We start from the raw sequence: 27478 nt of genomic DNA, 5'->3' as shown, positions 1-27478 counted from the left end.
AGAATTTTTTCTTTTAAAGCGCTCTCTCTCTCTCTCTCTCTCTCTCTCTCTCTCTCTCTCTCTCTCTCTCTCTCTCTCTCTGTGTGTGTGTGTGTGTGTGCTAAAGAACAAAATGAAGTACCTTTCTACCTTGTGGATCAGTCCTGGGGACCTAACTCAGATCCTTGGGCTTAGCAGTAAGTACCTTTCCTTACTGCTAAGCCATCAAGAAATTATTTTCTTGTTTTGAAGTGCCTGTGGATACTGGTTTGGTGCTATGTAGCTGGACAGTTAGAGCAAGTCTGGGGGTTATTTCTTATCATAAAGGCAAGGAACACCCTTGTTATGAGAACAGCTCATTTTTATAGTGCTCAGTCATTAGCACCCCAAAGCTGAGGTAGTTATTACTTCCCTAGTAGTAAAAGCTTGATTATAGTCCCTGTCTGCTTACTGATCCTCAAACTTCCACAGACAATGTGGTATTAATGGTGATTAATCATCATGTAACTCAATACAAAGACAAACACTGTAGCTTCCTGAGGGTGCTTGCACAGTTTTTCTGGGCCCTCGGGGCCAGGGAACTGAAGGGCTCTCCTGGTGGCCCTGGAGCCTTCCCAAGCCTGAGTTAGCCTGCAGAACGGGGCTGCCATGGCTCAGGACTCTCCCTCCTACCTGGAGCAGAGCGTCCAGTGAGTGTCCTTTCTCCTCCAGGGACACCCCTAGCCCTCTGCCTTCCTGAAGGCAGGGGGCGGGGCTGGCGCCAGGCTCCGCCCTCCAGCCCCACCCGCGCGGCCAGCTCGTTCGTGGCCTCGCTTGTGCGTCTGCGCGAGTCCCGGACCCGAAGCAGCCATGATGGTGGGTGTTCACGGCGGCGCCGAACCCGGGGCGCGCGGTGGGGGCGGCGGGCGCGGGGACGGCGCGGGCCGGGCGCTAATGTCTCTCTTTGTGTCTCCCTTTCCCCTTCCGACCCGTCGGTGCGCCGGGCCCGCGGACTCAGCAGGAAGGCCTGGATGACGGCCCCGACTTCCTCTCGGAGGAAGACCGCGGAGTAAGTTGTGCTTTCTGTCGCGTAGGAGCCCGGTCCCTTCCTTCCCCGCCGTGGCCTGAGGAGAGGGACCCAGGCTGCGCTGTCGCCCTTGCGACCTCCGCGGCGCGCGCCCCGCCCTTCTGCAGCCCTTCTTCCCTGGGGTCGTGCACTGCTTCCCGGTTCCGCGGGAGCCGCGGCCGCTTGCTCGCCTTGGGCGGGCGATCCAACCCTGTGCCGAGCCTGCTCTTCCCAGGCCCCGCTCGCTGCAGGTGGGGTGGCCAAGGTGGAGGCCGGGTTGGAACGCCCCCATCCTCAGACTTTCCTGGTGGTACCGTCAGAATGTTTCTGTGGCTTTCTGGAATCTCCGTTCCCCTTTTCTTTGCTGAATAGTGTGGATTTAGTCTAAATAACCCTTCTGTAAAGATTTTTTTCTTTTCTTTTTTGCAATCAGCAAATCTCAGCTGTGCTCTAACAGATTTTGCAAAGAACCGGTAGCCCGCAGTATCTTTACTTTTTCTAGTATAACCCCCAGCCCTCATCCTTTTCGGAGTTCTCTGGATATTGTTTCCTTTCTCTAGCTGTATTTTATTGAGGCATGACTCACAAGATAATAATTTATATATTTAAAATGTACAGCGTGGTCTTTTGATGCACATAGAGGTTGTGAAGTGATTACCATTGTCAAGTTAATTAGCATAACTTCACCTTCAGTTTCTTTTTGGTGAGAACACTTGGTCTACTCTCAGCAAGTTTCAGATATACATTAGTACTAATCACTGTACTGTAGTTAAGTATCCAGAACCTGCATCTGAAAGTTTGTATCCTTTAAGCGTTCTCTTGCTCTTTCTCCATGCCTGCTGAAGTTTAAAGCTCTGGTTTCTCCCTCACACTCCCTCCCCACCATCGTGCCACTTGACTTTGAAGGGTAGCAGTGCCTTGTACAAGTGCAGTATTGAAGAATACTGATACTGATGTATGATTGCCACTACAGTTTTGTTGTCACCATTTTAATATTTAAGAGCTCGCACTTTATTTTTTAGCACTCCCAACCGAAAGGCTTTCTCTGTAGTCCTCTCTGTCTCTGTAGACCAATCTGGCTTCGAACTCAGAGATCCTCCTGCCTCTGCAGTGTTGTGATTACTTATGACTTTTTTTTTAGTCAAGTTTGGCCTGGAATTTAAGGCATTTTTCCTGCCTCTGCCTCCCAAGTGTGGATTATTACAGGTACATGATACCCAGCCTAGTTTTTACTTTTGTTTTCATTTTGCTTTTACATATCCATCCTGGATAATGTGAGAGATGTAGGTGTTGGTTGATGTTACAGATGATAAGACATTGCAGGATATTGTTAAGATTGCAAGGTATAGGTAAGAGGTTAGGTGTTGATAAGCTGATTGAGGTCGATCACACTTTTAAACCCCCCCCCACACACACACACTCAAGAAGGCAGAGGTGGGTGGCTTTCTGAATTAGAGTATAAGGCTAAGTTTACATAGCAAGTTCCAAATAAGCAAGGACTACCTAGTAAAACCCTGGGTAGAGAGGATTTATTTTAAATTCTGTGGGCAGGTGTATCTGGGTGCAAGTGCCTCTAGAGGCCTCAAGGGGTCAGGTCCCCCATGAAGTTCCTGTGGTTGTGAGCAGTCTGATGTGGATGCTGGGAGCAGAACTCGGCAGTATGCTCTGAACTACTGAAGTCATCTTACCAGCCTCTGAAGTAGAAATCTTTAACATTTATCATGGAGGGGCATATGTTATTCTGATTCCTTTTTTTCCTCCAAATAGTTCCTTTTCTGCTTTTGGGTCATATGTTCATTCTGTTGCAGAGAGTCAGCTCTCCCTTCCACCATTTACATGTATTCTGGGATTGAACTCAGGTTGTTAGGCTTGGACACCTAGCGCCTTACTTAGTGAGGCATCTTGTTGGCCCACGATGGGGTTTTACAAAGTCTCTATTAAATGAGACTTAAGCATGAGGGTTGAGAAAGAGCCACTCTCTCAGAAAGACAAACACACCCAAGAGCATGGAGCGTGGGTTCTAAGGAAGCTCCAAAGGCCTAATAGTGTGGTTGTAGACTCATCATGGGAGACTTGAGAGTAAGTAGCAACCAGATGCCTTTGTAAATGATAAATCAACTCCTTCCATTTACATACGAGCATCATATGATTTCTACTTTCTAAAACTTAACTTCTAGTTAACTATAAAACATTGTTTGTGTGAAATACATGTATGTGCAATTCTTGGGTAAGACAGTATTAGAATTTACTAATTGTATTTTGGGTTGTGTTTGATGTTTTGAGACAGGATCTTACTTTGTAATTCTGGCTGGCCTGGAACCTAACAGAAACCTCTTGCTTCTGTGTTCCCAGTACTAAGATTAAAGGTGTGTGCCACCACCTGGTGTATTTTGAATTTAAGGCAGGAAAGGGCCTGGGGTTGTTAAGTCAGTGGTGAGTGTGCTTGCCTGGCATGGGTACGATCTTGGCCTCAGTCCTTGGTACTGGAAAAGAAAAGAAAATAGGAGGAGCTAGCAGTTATTGATGAAATGCGATCAGTTTTAACTCCATTAACCTGGTTTCCCAAAAGCATGTAGCTTTGTTTAGATTAAAAGCTATCTTTCATGGTCTGCCATAGAAAGAAAATTGGATTTGTTCATTGAAAGTGTTAGCTTTTTAAAAATATTTTTTATATCAATGATATGAAAAGTGGAATGTTTCCTAATGCTTATTTCACGTTGGCTTTGTGCCTATGTAAGATTTGTTTACAGAGCTGAAAGTACTTAAGTGGTATGTCCGAGAACTTTTCATGTGTCACAAAATTAGAGGGAAGGGAAGCAAAGAGCACAGCTGACCGGGGGTATTGTGAGATGTTGTAAGTGGAAAAAAATTCTTTCAGTAGAGCAAATGTCGATTTATTAAGGAAAAGTGGAAAAGACTCCAAGGAGGAGTACCCTAGGTGAAAATTTTAGTATGAAAGTGGGAAAACAGCTGGGGGGGGTGTTAGTGCATGCCTTTAATCTTAGCACTTCGGAGGCAGAGGCAGGTGGAGCTCTGTGAGTTCCAGGACATCCAGGGCTGCTACACAGAGAAACCCTGCCTCAAAAAAAAAAAAAAGAGAAAGAGATTGGGAAACAAATGCACACACAGAACACAGGCTGGAGGTGTTCAGTGGTAAAGCTTGCCCATCATAGTGTGTGGCTGACTGACTGGGTTTGATCTCTCCTCTAAGAGGAAAGAAACCATCATGAATTAGAAATTTTGGACTGCAGGGTGGATCCATGGATTAAGGCACTCCAGGACTAAAGCTCTGAGCTCAATCCCTGGGTCCAGAAGATGGAGGAGAGAAAACCAGTTTTCACATATTGCATGCTTTTGATCTCCACATACATTCTGTGGCATATATGTCCCTGTCCTACTCTGCCATCACCCTGCAGGCAAAAAAGTAAACTGATTTTTTTTTTTTAAAAAAAAAAAAAAAAAAGAAGAAAGCCTAAATCTCTGAAAAGAAAAAAATGTTTTAGGATGTGGTGGTGGCTCTGTACACCCACTCGTCCAGTTCTTCCTTATTTTGTTGCTGTGGAACTGGTGAATCAGCAATTAACAACTGGGTACTTACTGTAAGTGCAGTGCAGACTGTTTGGTCTGAAGCCTTTTTTTCTCTCTTTACATGTTGTTATTTAGCGTCTGTATGGCTGAGTGGTGTTTTTGTCCCAGTACTACTCAGGAGGCAGAGGCAGGCAGATCTCTGTGACTTTGAGGCCAGCCTGGTATATACCGTGAGTCCAGGACAGCCAGGGCTGCACAGAGAAACCTTGTCTTGAAAAAAAAAAAAAAAAAAAGTAGAGCGAGTGAGCTATGGAGCTCAGAGGGTGAGGTGGCTCCTGAGATCTATCTCAGGTCATTAGACTTGGTGGCAAGCACCTTTACCTGCTGAGCCCTCACACCAGCTCCTCTGTGAAGCCTGTAGAGTTGAGAAATTTAAAACTTCTGAAGAACTTCCCTGGTTTGGGGTCACACAGCAGAGAGTAAAGTATTTTGTTGGTTTGGTTTGGTTTGGTTTGGTTTTCTAAGACAGGGTTTCTCTGTGTAACAGTGTGGCTATGCTAGAACTCACTTTGTAGACCAGGCTGGCCTCGAACTCACTGAGATCTGCTTGCCTCTGCCTCCTGAGTGCTGGGATTAAAGTTGTGTTCCACCACTGCCCAGCATGAGTAAGGTATTCTTGAAATACTTCTGGATCAGGTTAATTTTGGTAGTGTGTGCCTGCAATTCCAGCATTTGACAGGAGGATTGCCTTGATTTTTAGGATAGACTGTTAGCTAGAAAATGCTAGGACAGCCTAATCTACAAATCAAGCCATGTGTCAACCCCTGGCCAAGAAAAGGAAATACTTGCTTCAGAGTCACCTGGTATCCTAGGTGTAGTAATACATTCCTATGGCACTCCAGAAACTGATGCAGGAGGAGGACCAGTTCAAAGCCAGTCTGGCCTGCAAAACAAGACCTTATCTCAAAAAACAAAAAAATTGGGGTCCTTGCTCTGATTAATCTGGGGTCTTTTGGTTGTAGAAGACAGCTATTTTCAAAGTTTATTTTACCTGTTTATGTATGTGTGGGGAGTGGTAGGAACCAAATTTGGGTCTCCTGGAAGAGCAACAAGCTCTCTGAACCCTTCAGCCATCCCTCCAGCCCAGTTTTTTTTAACACATTTTTATTTTCGTTATATGTGCAGAAGTCTGAAGAGTTGGTTCTGGACTCTGGGTCATCAAGCAGAAATACAGTTAAGAAGTAGCTAATTTTATGGGTGGGGTCATCACAATATGAGGACCTGTATTAAAGGCTCACAGCGTTAGGAAGATTGAGAACCACTACTTTAGGTTATTTTGCTCAGCCTTTAAAAAAGGGAATCTCCTTTCACACTTTATTTTGTGTGTGGGATGCACGTGTAGGGACAAAGTACAGCCAATGGGAATTGGTTCTCTCCTTCCATCACGTGTGAACTCAGGTTGTCAGTTCCTTTACCCACTGACTCATTACACCAGCCTTTCTTCCTCCCCCTTGTCTCTTTCTATTTCCTCCTCCCACATACCTGTGAGCACCACCACATCCAGCTTTTGAAGAGGAGTCTTAGAGAAAAGTCTGAAGTGAACATGTCATCCATGTTGCAAAAAGAAACATCACAGATCCAGAAATAACACAGGCATAGAGAGCAACGCATAAGGAAAACTAAAGCCAGTATCTTAAATCTTTCAAAGCAGACATAGGTTTTCATCATCATGTTTTTATTTTATTTATTTATTTATCAAGATAGGGTTTTCCCAGCTGTCCAGGAACTCAGTTTAGATCAAACTGGGTTCTAATCACTGTCTCCCAAGTGCTGGGATTAAAGGCATAGGTATCCACTCCCAACTCATCATAGTATTTTTTATCAAAATAGGCTCTTAAGACATGAAGAAAATGTTTTGTGGCAACTAAAAAGAGTAAAATAATATTAGCTAGATATGGTGATACACATCTATAATCCATGCTCTTGGGGGAACTGAGGTAGGGGGATGGCCAATTTGAGGTAAGCCTGGGCCAGAGTGTGAGACCCTATCTCAGTGTTTCCCTATCCCCAGAAGGTTAAAAAAGGAAACAGAACTTGACAGTATTGGAAGCTATTGATTGAGCTTTGTTTACTTCAGCCTCTGCTTTAGAAGCCACATGCAGAGAAATGAACATAGTAATAAACAAATGAGCCCTTGAACTGGACACATTCTGTTTTAATGTGCAGTACATGTCAGATTGATGGCCTAATCTCTTAGCATGTGGTTTCAATTCTAAATGGTATGCTGCTTTTTAAAAAAACTGACTTTAGTTGGGGTGACTGCATCTTCTGGACTCCTAGCCCTGCTGCTCCTCTGCATTCCTTATCTTAGTGGATTCCTTTTCCAGTTGGGCAAGAACCTCTGAATCATACAGATATTTCATCCTCCTATCAGAACAGTCACTGAGGCCAGCTTAGTTTATCCTTGGGAATACTTGCTGTCTTTTAAAAATTTTTAAAACTTTTATTGTTACTGGAAGTGTGGAGGTCAGAGGACAACTTCGTGAAGTTATGTTTTTTTTTTTTTTTTTTTTTGTTTGTTTTGTTTTGTTTTTGTTTTTTCCATCTTTACATGGGCTCCAGGGATAGGTCATCAGGTTCATTGTTGAGTGATGTTCAAGTTTACTGTCTATTGTACCATCTTGGGGAGGAAAGGGTTTATTTGGCCTACAGGTTATATAATCGAGTGAGGGAAGCCAGGGCAGAAGCTCAAGGCAGGAACTGAAGCAGACACATGGAAGAGTGGAGCTTACTGGCTTGCTCAGCTACTTTACAGCCCAGTCTCACCTGGTGCCACCTACAGGGGGCAGCTCTGAGTCAGTACCTCAATTGAAGTTTGCTCTTGGCAGTGACTCTTAATTTGATTTAAGCTGACAGAACCCAGCACAAGTGGCAAGTACCTTCATCCACTGAGGCATCTCATTGCCCCTGCCCTATTTTCCTTTTTATTTCATGGCTTTGGTGTTTTTCTGGATTGCAGTAATACCCGGTATACCGGCTCATAATTAAAATTATTAAATCATTTCCCTTTCCAAGAGTACTTGCATCCCATTTCTTTTGGAGTAAGGCCCTAACATCCTAGTGCTGTACTGACCACTGTTGACAGCCCTTGGGGCTGGCTGGTCCATGCCATTCCCACCCCACACACCACATTTGTCTCTGAAGAAGCGCCTCCGCCCTTGGTCTGCTGTGTGTGTACATTTCAGTGCTTGTGGGCTGCTCCTCACACACGTTTTTATTTTTCGGACTGGGAATTGTACTTTGTTTTGTTTTTGAGACAAGATTTCTCTGTGTATCCCTGGCTGTCTAGAACTTGTTTTGTAGACTAGGCTGACCTCACACTCAGAGATCCATCTGCCTCTGCCTCCCAAGTACTGGGATTAAAGGCTTATGCTACCATGCCTGGCATGGAAATTGTGTTTTTAAAACTGGCACAAATATTTGTATTATCTTTTTGCTTGTACAGTATTTACACATTCACAGAGACTAAGAAAGATTAAGGAACTGGTTATGGTCATATACAGCTAGAAGGAGCTGTAGTCAGACATGAACTATTAAGCTCTAGAGTCTGGACTCTTAACCTCTTTGTTGTCACCAAAATGAGCTAACTCCTGAATATTGATCTGGAGTTTTGTAAACTCTGAGAGAAAGGGGAAGACTGCTGATAGAAAAGATAATCTGAGGGTACTTTGGTTCTCTTTGGAGTGCCTGATCTTACTGAGGCAGAGGTTGCCAGGGTAGGTATGACTAGAAGATTTAATATAAAGTCCATAATGACAAAAGCTGCAGGCCCTGGGGAGTGTGGGGGTCTAAGCTAGGAAATGCACGTGTTTAGACGCTAACAGTACTGTAGCTTAACTCTTAACTTGGAAAGTGGATGGATGCTTCCTTTCAGAAAAGCAAAGAAAGCATTAATAGGCAACTAGAGCATAGCAGCTGAGGTATAAGAAGGCAGAGCGAAGACTGTTGATTGAATCCTGGGATGGAGAAGCCAATGAGTGCCAGGCAAGATTTATTTTGGGTATTTTAGTTACACATTATATGTATGTCTTGGTGTATGTGTGCATGAGTTTAGAGGTTATAAGAGGACAGTAGATCCCCTGGAGCTGGAGACTGAGGCAGTTGCCAGACTCTTGACCTATGTGCTGAGAACTGGACTTGGGTCTTTTGCAGGAACAGTGAATGCTTTTAACAACTAAGATGTCTCTCCATATTTTATTTTTTTTTTAAAAAGCACTTTATTTTTGTAAGAGTTAAACATAACTAACGGAAATTAGCATATATTCTAGACTCTGTTCTATGCGTGTATTTGGCTGAAACTCAACTTAAAATAATTGTGATACTCACTTATACCAACAGATGTTGGCAATTTGATCTGGTTAGTAAAAATTAGAGACTTAGCTATGTGAATGTAATATACAGGGAAATTATGGTCAGATTGATGCACAAAAATACATGAAAATAAGTTTTTCATTAGCATATATAACAATAGGTTTCATTATGACTTTTTGTTTAGTTTTTTTTTCCAGGCAGGGTTTCTCTTTACAGTCCTGGCTGTCCTGGAACTCACTTTGTAGACCAGGCTGCTCTTGAACTCACAGAGATCCACCTGCCTCTGCCTCCCAAGTGCTGGCACCAGGCTTCATTGTGACATTGCACGTAGGCAAAACACCAATGCACATTAAATAAATAGTAAATAAGTAAAACGTTGTAAAAGGAAGTACAATTAAAACAATATATTTTTTTGTGTGTGTGTGTGAGTGTGAAACCCAGCAGTAGTGATGGTCGGAACAACTGGATTGAGTTGACCGTGTCCTTCCACTGGGTGCATGTGGGTTCCAGGGGGGTAGAGCTCGCGCCATCAGGCTTAGTGCCAAGTTTTGTATCCACTGAGCTATCTTGTGAGCCTAAGAAAGAAAATTTTAATTGTGGACCAGTCGACAACCTTGCTCATGAATTTGGCCCCCTTCCCTGCTTTTAACACCACCACCACCAAATCTTTGTTTTGAGACAGGGTCTCACTGTGTAGCTCTGGCTGGCTTGAAACTCAATATGTAGATCAGGCTACCTCTAACTCAGAAATCTGCCTGCCTCTGGGTTTAGAATGTTGAGATTAAAAGTGTGTCTACCAGGGTCATCTTAGTTTTATTTTATGGTACAGGTTCTTGTTGTGTAGTCCAGACTAGCCTCAAACTCACAGCAAATCTGCCTCAACCTCCTGAGAGCTGGGATTCTAGGTATGAGTCACCACACCAAACTTAAAGCAATGATTCCAATCTCTGGAGAGTTCCTGCAACACACACAGACAGCTGTACTTAGAATACAAAGCTTTGGCTTTCGTTATGCTAAGAATCCTGAAGTGACAGTTTGCTTGTGTGTTCTAGAGATGACTCGGAGATGACCCAGAGATGAGGCAGATTGCAGTGAGCCAGAGGCATAGTAGAGTATAGATTAGAGATGATGTCAGGGGAGATTTTAGAGCTCCTGGTGAGCTGCTGTAAGGACTTGGGCTTTTCTGAGTGGGAACCCTTTTGAACACAGGAATAATATCTAGAGTAATGAATGAGATTGTAGTGGTGGGTCTATAAGGAACAAGATTGCAGAAGGAAAAAAAAAGCAAGAAACCAGCAGGAGATTACAGTAGTTGGCTGTTTTTCTCCTTTCTCATGTATGCCTATACATTTGCTCATGCTTTTCTAGCAAAAGAAAGTGACTTAATTTTTTGTATTTAGTTATCTTGTGTGTGCACACAAGTGTATAACAACTTGCTGATGTCCTCTTTCCACTGTGGGTTTCAGGGGTCAGACTCAGGGCATGGGGCTGGACAGCAAGCACCTCTACTCACTGAGCCATCTCAGTAGCCTATGAATGTCTTTTTGTCTAACCCATTATAAGTGGAGAGTTAACCAGCCAGCAACTGGTCAGCATCTTGTTCTTTTCATTTTCTGGTGCCATGAGGCAGGGTCTTACATAGCACAGGCGGGCCTCAGCTTCCTATATAGATAAGAATTATCTTGAACTTGGGATCCTTGGGACTCCACCTCCCAGAGGCTGAGACTTGTGTGCACCATCATACCTGATTTAGAGTCTTTAAATGATTGTCATCATCAGTATTATAAGGTTTATTTGTGTGTGTGTGTGTGTGTGTGTGTGTGTACGCTTGAGGTACCCTTGGAAGCCAACTCAAGCTAGTTATCAGTGGTTGTCCCTATCATTTGGGTGCTGTAAATCAGATTCCTGTCCTCTGTCTTCTGGAAGAACAGCAGTTACTTTAAGTAGTTGAACCAGCCTAAGATCTTCACATTTTTATTTCTATGTACCTTTTGAGACAGGGCTTGCTATATAGACCAGGCTGGAATTCCCAGAGATCTGCGTGGCTCTACCTCCAGTGTTCAGATTAAAGGTGTGTGCCACCTACCTCCCTGGCCTTTAAATTATTTTTAGTGATACTATATTTTTTGCATAATACACATTTTGTCTTTCTTGAGAACAAAACAAATGTTTAACCTATTCAGTGTTTAACTAAAAGAAGTACAAAGTTTATTGGTCCAAATAAAGATTAAGCCAGTTAAAGTCTAATTAGAAAGCTCTTCATACTGAACTCACTAGTTTAAAAATTTAATTAAACGATGATCACTGGTTGTCTGCATTATTTCTTTTCCTTCATAAAACCTTCTACAGTTAATTTTTTTTTCCAGAATGAAAAGAGCCTACCTGGGAAATCTGTATAATTTATGTAATTAACATTAAATTTACAGTATAATGTTTTATTTTTTTCAATGTAATAAAAAAGAGAAAATATAGTTAAAATGTAGTTTTGCCATTGAAGTATCTATTTCTGTAAGTTAAAATGTAAAAATATGCACTGAACAATGGGGATGGGGTGGCTCACACCTTTCATCTCAGCACTCAGGAGGCAGGGGCAGGTAGATCTCTTGTGAGTTAGAGGCCAGCCTGGTCTACAGAGTGAGCTCCAGAATAGCCAGGGCTGTTACCGTATCTCAAAAACCAGAAAAAAATGCATTAAAGCAATTTAGCAAATTAACTGTCAGTTAAACTTTGTGCTGATGTGGAAGTGATTTTATTTCATAATACACTGCCAAGAAAGCAGGAGGAATTTCATTTTAGAAACTGGCTTTCCTGTTTTAGACCTTGGTTATTTCCCAGGACTGGGAAAAAGTGCAACTTCCTGTCTTATAAAACAATCCTTTATGTCTACCTGTCTACCTTTCTGTGTGCTCAAGAACTGGGAACTAATTATTGGGGTAAAGTGAACTTATAACTAACTATAGGAAGAATGAGAAGGAATATTTTGTATTAGTGATGAACTGTAAATGAAAGAAGGGGTCAGAGTGTTGCATTTGTGGCATGAAGAGCTGAGAAGAGTTTCAGCACTGGAGATTGGTTTGTACTCCCCTCTCCTTTGTTTTCTCCATCCAGGCTTTCTCTGTGTACCCCTGGACCAGGCTGGCCTTGAATTCAGAGATCCACCTGCCTCTATCCCCAAAGTACTGGGATTGAAGCTGTGTGCCACCACTACCAACTGGAACGTACTTTCTAAGATCAACTCTAAAACTAGGTTTTGTTTATGGAATGGGTGGTAAACTCCGCTTTTAAACCGAGTGAAAAAGACATGGTAGATTGAATAAATCACTATTAACATTTTAGTAAAATGTATAATATGCTTTAATAAGGTATGCAAAAGAGAAATAACAGAAAAGCTGGAAAGTTAGGAACTAGGGCTGGGGGATGACTCACTGGGTGAGGTGCTTGCTACACAAGCTTACAGATTTCAGTTCAGATCCCCGGAGCCTACTGAAAAAAACAAGTTGGTCATAGCAGTACATGTTTGTGACTCAGCACTGGCAGGGTGGACACAGACAGGCAGATCCCAGAAGGTGGTTGACCATTCAGGTTTGCTGAAACTGCCAGCTTCAGGTTTGGTGAGAGATGCTATCCCCGAAAATACGATGAGCTGGGCATGGTATCATACATACTCCTTTAATCCTAGCTCTGGGAGGGAGTGGCTAGCCTGATCTACACTGCAAGTTCCAGTGTAGCCAGGGCTATACATTGATACCTTATCCTGAGCAAAACAAAATGTAGTGGAGAGTGACAGAGGATGACACTTGACATTGACATTTGCCCTTCACAGCACAAGCATTTCCCTACATAATCATAGGCCACACACAAGAACTAAATGCAGAAAAGATAAGATTGTTAAAGGGATACAAAGTGACTCTGGAAATGATAAGAAATGTTCATTATCTCACTTAGACATTTTGCAGTGTGTGTTAAGACTTCAAATTTTAAGATTTGCATATTATATGTGAATTGTATCTAAAAATTTGAATCATGAACTAAATATTTCTCAACCTGTAGGTTGAGACCCCTTTGGGGGTTGAACAACCCTTTCACAGGGGTCACCTAAGTCTCTTGGAAAACACATTTACATTATGATTTATAATAGCAGCAAAATTACAGTCAAGAAGTACCAATGAGCTGGGCAGTGGTGGTGCACGCCTTTAGTCCCAGCACTTGGGAGACAGAGGCAGGTGGATCTCTGTGAGTTGGAGGCCAGCCTGGTCTACAAAGTGAGTTCAAAACAGCTAGGGCTATTACACAGAGAAAACCTATCTCAAAAAAGAGAGAAAAATAATTTTGTGGTTGCGGTCACATGTCAGCATGGGGCACTGTATTAGGAAGGTTGAGAATCACTGGGGTAAATGAGGGGTCGTTGTGTGACACAGGGATATTTATAGAGATAGAAGAATCAAAATGACAATTGTTAGCTGTCATGGTGGTGGGTGCCTATAATTCCATCATGCCCTTAGAGGCCAGCACTCAGGAGTCCTTGAATTCAAGGTCAGCCTGGGCTATTAGTGAAACCTTGTCTAAGAGAACAAATAAGGAAAAGTTAAGAATTGTGCCGTCGATAAAGGGGGAGGGCATTGTATTTGATATTGAAAGAAGGGGAAGTGAAAGAAAAAATGACTTTAATAAACTGGAGTAGTCTCTGTTTTCTGGGACAAGGTCCTGGCCCATTGCTTAGTATGTAATCTAAGTTGGCCCCCAACTCGCTCTTGTACCTTCCATCTGTTTGATTACAGGTGCGCAGCACCACACGTGTGTCAGGTTAATTCTCAGCAGTTGGGAAAGGTAATCTAGGCAGTGAAAACTGACAGATGAGGAAAAGTGAGCTGGGGATGTAGCGCAGTAGTAGAGCACTTCCTTACCATGTGCAAGGATCAATCCTGACACCCCACCCCACCCACCCCCAGCTTGTGCTTGCTTGTGTATGTGTGTGCATGAAAAAAAAATTGGAGAAATGTAAAGTTATTCCCAAAACTGTATGATTGATGTACTAGTTTGCTCTGGGTATTGCAACCAATTACTACAAGTGGGGTAAATCAACATCAATTTATTCTCATAATTTTGTAAGTTAGAAATCAGTATTAGGGGATGAGAAATGGATGGCTCAACAGTTAAGAGGAGTACTGGCTGCTCTTCCAGAGGTCCAGCGTTCAATTCGCAGCAACCACATGGTGGCCTACAACCATCTTAATAGGCCCTCTTCTGGCCCTGCAGTATACATGCAGAGCACTCATATATAAAACATATTTGTATTTCATATGCTTTGGTGTTTTGCCAGCATGTCTGTGTGAGGGTGTCGGGTCTCCTAGAACTGGAGTTACAGTTGTGAGCTGTGAGCTGCCACGTGGGTGCTGGGAATTGAACTCAGGTCCTCTAGAAGAGCAGCCAGTGCTCTTAACCACTGAGCCATTTCTCCAGCCCCATACATAAACTGTAAACAAATAAATAAATGAGCATTAACCCAGGTATCATCCCTCCAGAGTCCTGTCAGGTCTTTTCGTTTCTCTTTCAGCCTGGAAGCAGCAGTCAGCAGTCCTACTGGTGTCTGCAGTCTCCATCTTTGCAGACTGACTGGTGTCTGCAGTCTCTATCTTATAGACTGACTGGTGTCTGCAGTCTCCCATCTTTGCAGACTTACTGGTGTCTGCAGTCTCCATCTTTGCAGACTTACTGGTGTCTGCAGTCTCCATCTTTGCAGACTGACTGGTGTCTGCAGTCTCCCATCTTTGCAGACTGACTGGTGTCTGCAGTCTCCATCTTTGCAGACTTACTGGTGTCTGCAGTCTCCCATCTTTGCGGTTATGTTGCCTTCTCTCAGTTGAACTAGTTGGTCCTGTTTGGAGACAGTATCTCAAAACTGTATAACCCTGGCTGGTTTGAAACTTATCTGTAGATCAGGCTGCCTCCAACTTACAGAGCACAGAACTCCACCCACTTCTGCCTCCAGAGGGCTGGGCCCATCGTGCCTGGTTATTTGTCCTTAAAGATTAAAGGTATACCTAGATGAACCAGAATAATCTCATCTCAGAACTCTTTAATTGAATTAAATCTGCACAGGCTTCTTGGCCACATAAGGCCCATTCACAGATTGCAGATTTGGATAGAGATACTTTAGCCAGCCTGCCACAGTAATTATTTTAAAAGTGGCTTGGACATGAATTAAAAAACAAACCAAAAAGTAAAAAGGTCCCTTAACATTTTTGATGGTGGAGATCAAGATAAGGTCTAGCTATGTAGTCCAAACTTGTCTTGTGTCTATCATTCTGCCTCAGCCTCCTGAGTGCTGGGACCTCGGGAGAGTTCATGCCCTGATCTCTCTGTTTTGGTTTTGTGTTGTCTTATTGTTGGAAGAAGAATGAAGTTACACAGAAGTACACAGAACCAGGTTTGGTGATACATACCTTTAGTTCCAGTTCTCAGAAGGTGGAGATAGGAGGATCTCAAGTTTGAGGCCAACCTATTCTCTTTTTAAAAAGAGAAAGGGGGACTGGAAAGATGGCTCATCGGTTAGGACCACTTCCTGCTCTAGTACAGGACCTTAGTTCAGTTCCAAGGGGAATCCCACATCCTCTTCTGACCCTGGTGGGCTCCTTCATGCAAATGATGCACATAAATACTCGCAGGAACATGCACATGTACATTTAAAATAGAAATTCTTTATGCTATGCTGTCTCTCTCTTTTTTTTTTTTTTTTAGCTTAAAGCAATAAATGTAGATCTCCAAAGTGATGCTGCTCTGCAAGTGGACATTTCGGATGCTCTTAGTGAAAGGGATAAAGTCAAATTCACTGTTCACACAAAGGTAAAGTGGGACTTTGTAGTTTGTGTTCCTTTAGAAATGCTGTTACTTGTGAAATATATTGATTGGAACTTTTTAGGGAAGTTACTCTTTGTTTGCTTTATTTATTTATTTCTTTATTACAGATGTGTAGTTTTGCCTGTCTGGGAATTGGCTATGTAGATCAGGCTGAAGAGGTTATTTATGATTTTAGGAATTATTATAACCTAAATATAAATTTAATATTTAGGTAGGGGAGTGTGTGTGTGTGTGTCTGTCTGTCTGTCTATGTAGCTCTGGCTGGCCTGGAACTCACTTAGATCTGCCTTGCCTCTGCTTCTTGACATCTGGGTGAATGCCGCCACACCCAGCTAGTAGTGTAACTTTTAAGTGATGATAATGGTACAATAAGTAGGTGCCTATTGACTTTTTTTTTCAAAGATCCAAGGGTAATTTTACTTTTACTCAAAAAAATTTCTGTCTTTACAGAGTTCATTGCCAAATTTTAAACAAAATGAATTTTCAGTCGTTCGACAACATGAGGAATTTATCTGGCTTCATGATTCCTTCGTTGAAAATGAAGACTATGCAGGTTACATTGTAAGTATTAGGTTTCATTTTCTTGTTAAGATTTTTTTTTAAATGTGTGTGCATCTAGGTAGAGGGGTGTGTGTGTGTGTGTGTGTGTGTGTGTGTGTGTGTGTGTGTGTGCGTGCGTGCGTGCACGCTCATATGGGTCAGAAGACTCCATGGAGTTGGAGTAACAGGAACTTTATGAGCTGCCTGACATGTGGAGGCCAGAGGCATCAGATGTTCCTGGAGCTGGGATTATAGGTGGTTGTAAGCCACCCACAGTATTAGGAACTGATCTTGGCTCCTCTGCAAGAACTCGTGTGTCTTTACTGCTAACCATCTCTCTAGCCTGAGTTTTCATTTCCTAAGAAAATTTTAGAAACACATGGTTTTGTTTAGCATTTTAGTAACTGATGTGATTTGTAAAATAATGCCAGTCGTGAGGCATTGGCCTACTACCTTTTATCCTGAGTTGTCTTGTCTTTGAAAACATTATACTTTTTTTGTTTAACTTTGAATTCTTTTTTGTTTATTCAAAGTAGTTTATTCAACACTTCTTGTGTTGTCTAGCCCCTTGCTGTTCTGGAACTCACTGTGTAGTCCAGAGTGATCTTGAACTTGCAACAGCCTTGATTCTGCCTCTTAAGTGATAGGGTTATAGGCATGAGCCCTCTTAAACATGGATCATTAGTATTGGGGTAGGTGATTAATTTAGGAATGTTACATACTGTGCTGGTTTTTAAACGCTTGAATGGACAGAGAAGCCTATCGATTAGAAGGCCCCTAAGATGCTGTAATCAAGAGTAAATGGTCATTCTTCCACAGCTGTTGAGCACATTTGGAGTCCTGAAGTTTATGATTTCTGTGAGGTCATCATGGCCTGACTGTGTTTCCATCCAGAGACCAGCACCCCCTTGAGTCATGTGTTTCCTTTCTGTAGCTTAGATTTTGGTGAATGACTAATAATATAGTCTTCTTTTTGCATTCTAATTCCATCTTTTCCCCCACCTTCTTGTGTGATGATACCTTTTTTCTACTTTGTCTATCAGTAAACTAAGTAGTCCTCATCAATTAAGACTGTCTGATTGATCAATCTGTATATACCCTGTGCTGGACATAGCACCTGCTGTATCAGAGCTGCTCAGTATGTCTGCAACTGTACTTGCTGCTCTCTGACTCTGTCCCTTTTCTCAGAGCAGTTTTTTATTTTAAAATGTTTTTTATTTAGGGGGACTGGTGAAATAGTTCAGCAGTTAGGAGCACTTGCTGCTCTTGCAGAAAGAAGACCTAAGTTCAGTTCCCAGCATCCACATGGCATCTCACAATCATGTGGAACTGGATTTGATAAAAAAAAACATCCCATGTTAGGATTGAGTGTTCCAAGGCCTCTCACTCTTTACACTGTCCAGTTGTGGGTCTCTGTATTTGTTGCCATCAGCTTCTCTGATGGCTGAACAAGAAAGACAATGATCTGTTATGCGTACAAGGCCAGCCTGGTCTACAGAATGAGTTCCAGGACAGTCAGGGTGACAAAGAGAAACCCTGTCTGGGAAAAAACAAACAAAAACCACTATCTGCTTCTCAGGGCAGCATAGCCATCACCTTCTGAGACAAAAATCTCATGGGACCAAAGCTGGCCTTGGGTTTGCTATATAGAGAATACCAGCTTTGAAATCTTGTTCCTCCTCCTTCTACCCTTCGATGTGCTATCCTCATGCCTCAGCCTTCCAAGATGGGTTATATGCTTGAGAACTACCTTTTAATTATATTTTTGGCGAGTGCCACAATGGGCTATTACCTAGTTTTTAATATTTATCTGTGTGTGTGTTTGAGCTAAGATGTTATGTAACCCAGGCTGGATTGGAACTCCATATATAGCTGGAATTGGCCTTAGACTGAGTCTCCTTCCCTTTGTAGCTCTGGCTGTCCTGGAACTCAATATGTAATCCAGACTGGCCTTGAACTCACAGCGATTCACCTGCCTTTGCCTCAGAATGCTGGGATTAAAGGTGTGTAGCACTACCTGCCTGACTGTTTTGAAATAAAATCTTTCTGCTTCTGATATATTTTGCTAGTCTTGGACCCCTTTTAATACCCTGTGCTGTATGATAATAATCATTACTTTAAAAAAAAAAAAAAAATTCAGCCAGGCAGTGGTGACTCATGCCTTTAATCCCAGCACTTGGGAGACAGAGGAAGACGAATGTGAGTTCCAGGCCAGCCTGGTCTACAGAGCAAATCCTGTGTCGGAAAAGGAAAAAAAAAAAAAAAAAAAAAAATCCCAGCCAGGTGTGGTGGCACACTCCTTTACCTAGCATTTGGGAGACAGAGGCAGGTGGATCTCTTGAGCTCCAGGACAGCCTGGACAGCTTGGTCTACACAGTGTGATATCCCTAGCTGTCCTAAAATTCTGTAGACCAGGTTAGCCTCCAACTCAGAGATCCACCCGCCTCTGCCTTCCAGGTGCTGGAATTAAAGGTATACACACAGCTTTATTTTGTTCTTTTTTGAGACAAGGTCTCACTGTGTAGTTCTAGCTGACCTATTACTCCCTATGTAGATCAAGGTGGCCTTGAAAGCCCAGAGTTCTGCCTGCCTTAGCTTTCTTGAGTTCTGGGATTAAAGTTGTTCACCACTATACCTGGCTAGAATTGTCTTAAGAATTTTTAATACTTATTTTTATGTGTGTGTGTACATGTTTGTGAATGGAGCATATACATGGGATTGCAGACACGAACCACTCACTGTGTCTGGTGTGTACGTAGGACAGAAATTGAGGTCATCAGGCTATGTGCTCTTTACCCCTGGGGCATCTCTGTACTCTTTAAGAGCTACCCTAATGCCTAAATAAATAAATAAATAAATAAATAAATAAATAAATAAAAGTATTATGGGAGCTGGGCACTTGGAGGAGTGAAGCAAGAAGTTTTGCTGCAAGTTATAGGCCAGCCTGTGCTACAAGCTAATAAAATGTTATAGTATATTTCTTCTTTGGTATAAAGGAGCCCATAGATCTTGGTTTCTAAAACTAGTGGAGTTTTCTGATCTCAATTTTGGTATTTCTGGTGCTCAATTTATTTTTTTAGATTTATTTATTTATTCAGATCTCATTACATATGTTTTGAGCCACCATGTGTTGGCTGGGAATTGAACCCAGGTCCTCTGGAAGAGCAGCCAGTGCTCTTACCTGCTGAGCCATCTCTCCAGCCCTGCTCAATTCATTTGTTATACCTTGGTATTATCAACTCAAAGTTTTATTTTGTTTGAGGCAGGGTTTCACTTTGTAATTAAGGCTGTCCTAAAAAGAATTAGGTGGGCCAGGTTGGTCTCCAATTTGCAGCTGTTGTACTTCTGCCTCCTGAGTACAGGGGCTGCCATTTTCAGATAGTGTGGCACAGTGCTGAGAGACGAGAAATAGGGCTGACAAGATGGCTTACCAGGTAAGAACATGTCTACCACTAAGCCCTGAAACCTGAGTGTGATCCCTGGCTCCCACACAGTGGAACGGGGGAACCAGGTCCCACAGTTGGTTCTCTGACCGCTGTGCATGCTTGGGCAAGTGTGTGTGTGTGTGTGTGTGTGCATACCTAAAATAAATGTTAAAAAAAGGAAGAAATAGTTCTTAAAGTTGGTGTTTTGATTTTACCATAGATCCCACCAGCACCACCAAGACCTGATTTTGATGCTTCACGGGAAAAACTGCAGAAGCTTGGAGAAGGGGAAGGGTCAATGACAAAGGAAGAATTCACAAAGATGAAACAGGAGCTAGAAGCGTATGTGATGGACTTTGTTAGTCATGTTAACTGTGCTTGTTTAAATGCCTTTATTTTTATTTTATTTATTTTTTTTTTTTTGAGCTCTCTGATACCCATTCTTTTAATCATTTCACTGTAGTGACTCTGAAAAATCCAGGTTAAGCACTAATAGCCTGTGTTAATAATGATCATGATCAAAGCCTCTTCATGAAAATGATACGGTTGTCTCCACTGGAGGATCTCAAACCTTATTAAAACGTTAGGAAGGAAATATGTCTTTATTTTTAGATAACTGATTGATTGATGGATGTTTTTCGTGACAGGGTTTCTCTAACTCTCCTAGAAGTCACTCTGTAGACCAGGCTGACCTTGAACTGGAAGAAATCCACCTGCCTCTGCCCCCTCAGTGCTGGGTATAAAGCTGAGAACCACCACTGCCTGACTGGGAGCATGACTTTTTAAAACAGTATAAAATGTCTAAAAATTGTTTTTATACGACCTCAGTTGTTGCTAGCCTAGTCTCTGTTTTTTCAGCATGTACCTACTCTACAACTTCCATTTCTTGTAGGGGAAGTGTGCTGAGCAACTCTTTACATGTTTTCTCTAAAAATTAAAATGGGGCAGGCAGTGGTAGTGCACACCTCTAATCCCAGCACTCGGGAGGCAAAGAGTTTGAGGCCAGCCTGGTCTACTGAGCGAGTTCCAAGACAGGCTCCAAAACCACAGAGATACCCTGTCTCAAGAAACTAAAATAAATAAATAAATAATAAAAATTAGAATGAGTAACAGGCATGGTGGTGCATGCCTTTGATCCCAGCACTTGGGACGCAAAAGCTGATGGATCTCTCTGAGTTTGAGAACAGCTTGGTCCACACAATGATTTCCAGGACAGCCAGGGATATATAGAGAAACTCTTGCCTCCAAAAAAACAAAAACAAAAAACAGTGCGACACACACACACACACAAAATGAGGAATATCATTTTTTCCCCAAAAATTTACTTATTTATTATGTATACAGTATTCTATCTGCATGTCTGTCTGCAGGTCAGAAGAGAGTACCAGATCTCATTACAGATGGTTGTGAACCAACATGTGGTTGCTGGGAATTGAACTCAGGACCTCTGGAAGAGCAGCCAGTGCTCTTAACCACTGAGCCATTTCTCCAGCCCCGAAGGATATCTTTGTGTATATATGTTTCTCTTACTGGTTGAGGAATAAAACACTGTTTGGTCAATAGAGGCAGGAAGATAAGCGGGACTAGGAGATGAGAATTCCTGGGAAAGAGGTAAAGAGAGGCTAGTAAAGAGAAGCCATGTAGCAGAGGAAGGAATAACAGGTCCAGACCCTTCTGCATAAGATAAGACCATGTGGAAATACTTAGATTAATATAGATGGCTAATAATTAAGCCAATGAGAAGCCCTAGCAATTGGCCAACAGTTTAATAATTAATATAGCATTTGTGTTTTTCTTTGGGACTGAAGTGGCAGTGGAACCTGGCAGGATAAAAAAACTCCAGCAAAACACACACACACACACACACCACGTGCGCGCGCGCACAAATCCCATCATTTGGCAGGAGTTCAAGGCTAGCCTCATTGCCTCATCTATAGAGTGAGTTCAAAGCCACATAAAACACTGTCTCAGCCAGGGATTGGTGGCTCACGCCTTTAATCCCAGCACTCGGAGGCAGAGGCAGGTGGATCTCTGAGCTCTATCTAGGCCAGCCTGGTCTATAGAGGATAACCTCCAAAGCCACAGAGAAAACCTGTCTTGAAAACAAAACAAAACAAAAAAATACTGTCTCAAAACAACAAAAAGTATAAAGTGCATTTATATTTAATTTCCTTTTCTCTGCCTGCTCTGGCCTAAAGAAAAAGAATAGGGACAATCTATTGTGAATAGTTAAAATAATTTTTTATCTCATGAAATTACTTTTAGGGGGTCCAGAGGTTGAGTGTTTGCTGCTCTTGCAGACGACTGAAGCACATCAGGTGGCCTACAGCAGTAACTTCAGCTTTGTGGGATCTGATGTCCTCCTCTAACCCCCTTGGTAGTCAGACATGTGCACAAACACATGTAGACAAGATTATTATTTTTACATACATTCAGAACATGTTAAGTCCTTGGAAATTTGATAATTTTTCACTTTAGCATATTTGAGAAAATAGTTTCACCATCCCCCCACCCCTTTAATTAAACTTTTGAACTTTCTACTTTTCAGAGGTATGAAAACTTAATTTTTTTTTTTATGTTTTAAGGCTTATTTATGTGTACATTTTCAATATATTAGTTATAATTTTATTTATTTCACAGTAGCAAGCAAAGGGAAAGTAGCCAGGTAATGTTGGCACACACCTTTATTCCCAGTACTTGGGAGGGAGAGGCAGGTAGACCTCCGAGTTTGAGGCCAGCCTGGTCTACAAGAGTGAGTTTCAGGACTGACAAGAATTTACAGAGAAACCCTATCTTGGAACAAACAAACAAACAAAAACCAAAAAAAGGGAAAGTATAGATACAGTGTCAACACTGCTGGGGATGGGATGGCTCAACAGGCAGAACACTTGAGTCAGCAGAGCCAGCATAAGAGGCAGTGAGAGAACTGACCCCACACAGTCGCCCTCTGACCCCACATAGGCAAGTATGTGCGTGCGTGTGCGCGCACACACACACTCGTACACACACACACACACGCACACACGCACATACACGTGTACACAGTTTAAAAAGTAAAAGAAGTGACAGCCGGCCGTATGAGTAAAAGTACCCAAGGGCATTGTCAGTATTCTGAGCACTGCCCAAGGGAGTACATTTTCTTGTATTGTCACCTCTGTTTCTCTGGCCATTTCTTCCTTTGTGCATTTTCTTGACTCTTCTTTTGAGTTTGTTTTCAGGCACCTATTCACAGTGCTACTAAACTCCTTTTCAGAATTCTAAGTTACTGTGAAAAGATAAATGAACAAACTAGGTCTCAATGTGTGAAGTGACATGTTAAAATTCTGTCCAGTCTGGGTGCAGCAGTAATCTGAGACTGAGAGCTGGGAATCAGCAAAGCACACCACTACTGAAGCTCCTGGTTTTCAGGGGTCCTGATCGTGGTTCTTTTGTGGTCTGGTTAGGGGTTGGATAGCAGAGCCTTGGGTTTGTCCCACGGCCACCTTGCTTTTTTGTCTTCACTGAATGGCTTCCCTCACAGAGATCAAACTGCTCCCAACACTGAGCCTGCTGGTGTGCTGGTATGTAAAACATATGCTTCTTGCACAAAGTTGAAGCAAGAAATCAGGCCTTTTCCTTGAGTGTCCCTTCCCCCCAACTGTTGTGTGCTGCTACATGGTTGCTTGGAGGCATTGATAATATATCCTAAGCACATTTCTTCAAAAAAATGTCATAAATAGTTGCTCTGTGGCTGGTCTTTCTCACATATTTTAGGTTACTATATGAAAATAATTTAGGCATTTTTTTGTGTTTAGGTGTGTAAGGCTGTAATTATATAAAAATTAAGTTATTGTGGTTGTATCAGATAGTTTCTCTAGAGCTAAAAAGCATGTACTCCAGTAGTGACCTACATCAACTTGCATAATAGAAAAGTTTGTAAGACTTGCAGGGCATTGGTGACACACACCTTTAGTCCCAGCACTCAGGAGGCAGAGGCAGGTGGGTCTCTGTGAGTTCAAGACGATCCTGGTCTACAAGGGCCTACAAGAGCTAGTTTGAGGACATGTTCAAGAGCCACAGAGAAACTCTGTCTCAAAAAAAAAAAAAAAAAAAAAAAAAAAAAGACTAAAATAGCATGAGGCTTTTCAGAAATAAATTTTATATTTTTACTAAACAGTTCAACTAAAAGCTTTGTTATGAATTATGTCTTTGCCTTCCTGGTTTTACATTTATAATTCTCCAGAGAATAATTGCTGGAATGACTTCTAGTTGATGTCATTGTTCATTCATAATTCTTTGTTGTTTCTAGTGAGTATCTGGCAATTTTTAAGAAGACAGTGGCAATGCATGAGGTGTTCCTGTGTCGTGTGGCAGCACATCCAATTTTGAGAAAAGATTTAAATTTCCATGTCTTCTTGGAGTATAATCAAGATGTAAGTGTCACATAAATGAGAGCAGTGCTGGGAGTTGTCATTGCTGCGTATTATTTTTTGTGGAGTTTGGAAGGGTGGAGGAGGTATCACTGTCTAGCATGAGCAAGGCCCTGGGTTTGATAGCCTGATCATAGAAAGGGCAGAGCCATCTCACTGACCTAAATACTTTGATTTTTCAAGGTAGTTTATAGTGCCACATTTTTAGTAATAGTGAAGCCGAGAACTTGAGTAGATCAGTTAAATCTGGTTATAAATTGAACTTCCATAATCCAAAAACCTGAAAACATCAAGTTTGTTTTATATTCTGAGACAGTGGCCCTGGTACCTGCGCAGCCCTGGATGATTGAGGACTTTTGATCCTCTTGCTTCCGCCTCAAGAGTGCTGTGATAATAGCATGTGTGTCTGCCTAGTTTTTATGTGGCACTGGGAGTAGAAATTAGAGATTTATTTAGCCTCTATGAACTGTGCTACATCCCAGGCCCAAACTTTTTTTTCCTTCCAGTTTTTAGTCTGTATTTCAGGCAAGCCTCAAACTCTCAATACTCCCTCTTACTTACTTAGGACTTAACATTACAGGCTTGTACCATCAGGGCCAGACTGAGCGCTAAACTGTTTATTCGTTTTAAACTTTCTCATGCTCGTTAAATTCCAGAGATGGTGAGATGGCTCTGAGAGGAAAGACACCTGACATGAGTTCTGTCCCTAAGTTCATATAACCTTTTCTCTTAACACCCAACCGTCTGATTGTCTGATAGTCTGGTATTTCAAATTTGAGTTTTATCAATAAGTGTAAATTCATATGCTTATTTTTGTAGTGTAAGAAGTTTCTTTTATAAATTCAGGGGATGGATAAGCTAATTATGATTTTCAATTTTGGTGACTTAAAGTATATTATTTGTTTTTAAGTAAGTATGTAAATATAAAAAATAAGGCCTTGCATGACTTTAATCCCAGCACTCGGGAGACAGAGGTAGGTGGATGGATCTCTTGATGTCAAGGCCAGCCTGATCTACTACTGTCCTGAGCTAGTTCCAGGACAGCCAAGACTACATTAAGAAACCCTATCTCCAAAAACAAAAACACTATATGTATATATAAATATATGAATAAATAATTTTAAGCTGGAAAGATGGCTCATCAGTTAAAGAGCACTGGCTGCTTTTCCAGAGGACCTGGATTCAATTCCCAGCACCCACATGGCAACTCACTACAGTTTGTAGCTCCATTCCAGGGGACCCAACACCCTCACAGACATACAAGTGAAGCACCAATGGACATGAAATAAAATTAAATATTTTGTAAAGAAGTAAATAATTATAAAAGGGCTAGAGAATGCAATTCAGTTGTAGGTGCTAACCTGCCATGTGATGTCCTGAGTTCATGAGCTCCCAGGCTTTTGGGGGGGGGGTGGAGGAGGGACAGGGTCTCCCTATATATGGCTGGTCTTGAACTCTATACATAGGAAATTGACCAGGTTGTCTACTGAGTGCTGGGATTAAAGGGGTGCACCATCATATGTGAATTCAGCATGGGTTTTTGTTTTGTTTTTGAAGATATGATTTCTCTCTGTAGTCCTGGCCTTTTTGGAACCAGGCTGGCCTTGAACTCACAGAGATCTGCTTGCCTCTGCCTCTGCTGAGATTAAAGGTGTATACCACCACACCCAGCTAGCACTTTTTAAAGAATTTCTAGTTATATTTACTGTATGTGGGTAGCTTGTGGAGATCCTTTCCTCCCACCATGTGGATTTCAGGAATTGAAGGCAGGTTGCTAGGCTCAGTGTTCCTTTACCTGCTCAGCCATCTTCCTAGTTTGATAAAGTGGATTATGCCCTTTATTTAATAGAGTCTTCATGTCTTTTTATTTTCACTAATTTGAAACAACTGTTTGAGTTGTTAGAGAAAGGAAGGTGTATACTTTTAAGAGTTTTTAATAGAGCCGGTATGTGATGCACAGGGCTGAGAGTTCAGGGCTAGCCTGGGCTATTTAGAGAGCCCCTGTCTAAAAAAAAAAAGTCTTTAATAGAGATAAGACTTATATTTTATTTTGGCTTTTTGAAAGGGTCTGTAACCCTCAAATTTGCAGAATCCTCCTGCCTTATGTTCCCAGCGTTAGGATCACAGGCATGTATCACCACTCCTAGATGGAGATCAGGTCATAAATGGCACCTGCTACTGACCATTCAGTGTGCCTCCCATGGTGGTTATTTGGAGATTGAGTAAAGGCAGTGGTTTGTGCAGCACACGGTTACCCTCAGTAGGCCTGGCTGTACTGAAGCTTGCTCTATAGACCAGACAGGCTTTCACTCAAAGATCCTCCTACTTCTGTTTTTATGTTTTTGATTGTGAGCCTGCTAAGCCATCTCTCTAGGCCATTTTTTAAAAAAATATATTTATTTTGAGGGGTTTTGTTTGTTTTTGAGACAGGTTTTCTCTGTGTAGCCCTGACTGTCTTGGAACTCATTCTGTAGGCCAGGCTGGCCTTGAACTCAGAGAACCACTTGCCTGTCACCCAAGTGCTGGAATTAAAGGCTGTGACACTACTTAGCGGCTGTTTGGGGTTTTTTGATTGTTTTTGACATTATGATTTAATTACATTTCTCCCTTTCCTTTCCCCCCTCCAAAGCTCCCACATACCCCACCCCAGTCCTCTTCAAACTCATGGACTCTTTTATCACTTATTATTGCATGTATATATTTGTACATACATATATATTCATAAATATAACCTGTTAAGTCCATATATATCCCTTCCCCAACTCAACTGTCCGTTCCCTCGTGTTCTCATTCCATCCCATCTCCTTTACCACTTCCTTCTACCCCCAGTTTACTCAGGAAATCTTAACTAATTCCCCTTTCCAAGGTGATCCATGTGTCCCTCTTAGACTCGTCCTTGTTACCTAGCTTCTCTGGAGCTGTGGATTGTGGTGTGGTTATCCTTTGCTTTACATCTAATACCCACTTTTGAGTGAGTACATACTGTGTTTGTCTTTCTGAGTCTAGGTTACCTCACTTGTGATGTTTTCTAGTTCCATCCATTTGCCTATAATTTCATGGTGTCATGTTTTTTACAGCTGAGTAGTACTCCATTATGTAAATGTACCACATTTTCTTTATCCATTATTTGGTTGAGGGGCACCTGGGTTGTTTACAGGTTCTGGTTATTACGAATAAGGATACTATGAACATTGTTGAGCAAGTATCCTTGTGGTATGATTGAACATCACTTGGGTATATGTCCAAGAGTGGTGTGTCACTGGGTCTTGAGGTAGATTGATTTGTAATTTTCTGAGAAACTACCATACAGATTTCCAAGTGGC

At 42.0% G+C, this 27478-nt stretch overlaps 1 protein-coding gene across 2 annotated transcripts in view; it reads left to right on the top strand.

Moving 5' to 3' along the window:
• The first annotated feature begins 710 nt into the window (after positions 1–710).
• The window catches only part of Snx6 (sorting nexin 6), a 43961-nt gene continuing 17193 nt past the window's right edge, over positions 711–27478 (top strand). Inside the window, exons 1-6 of one of the 2 annotated variants that reach the window (XM_051195857.1) lie at positions 711–834; positions 980–1027; positions 15662–15766; positions 16232–16342; positions 19967–20088; positions 24035–24158. In XM_051195857.1, coding sequence (XP_051051814.1) covers positions 829–834; positions 980–1027; positions 15662–15766; positions 16232–16342; positions 19967–20088; positions 24035–24158 — 516 coding nt within the window. In that variant the 5' untranslated portion in view covers positions 711–828. Of the gene's footprint in view, positions 835–976; positions 1028–15661; positions 15767–16231; positions 16343–19966; positions 20089–24034; positions 24159–27478 lie in introns of both variants that reach the window. The other variant, XM_051195854.1, reaches the window with a different exon arrangement.

The sequence above is a fragment of the Phodopus roborovskii genome, unplaced genomic scaffold (assembly GCF_943737965.1).
Source record: "Phodopus roborovskii unplaced genomic scaffold, PHOROB, whole genome shotgun sequence".
Lineage (NCBI taxonomy): Eukaryota > Metazoa > Chordata > Mammalia > Rodentia > Cricetidae > Phodopus > Phodopus roborovskii.
Note: the sequence above shows the minus strand (reverse complement) of the source record. Positions and strands in the feature narration are given on the sequence as shown.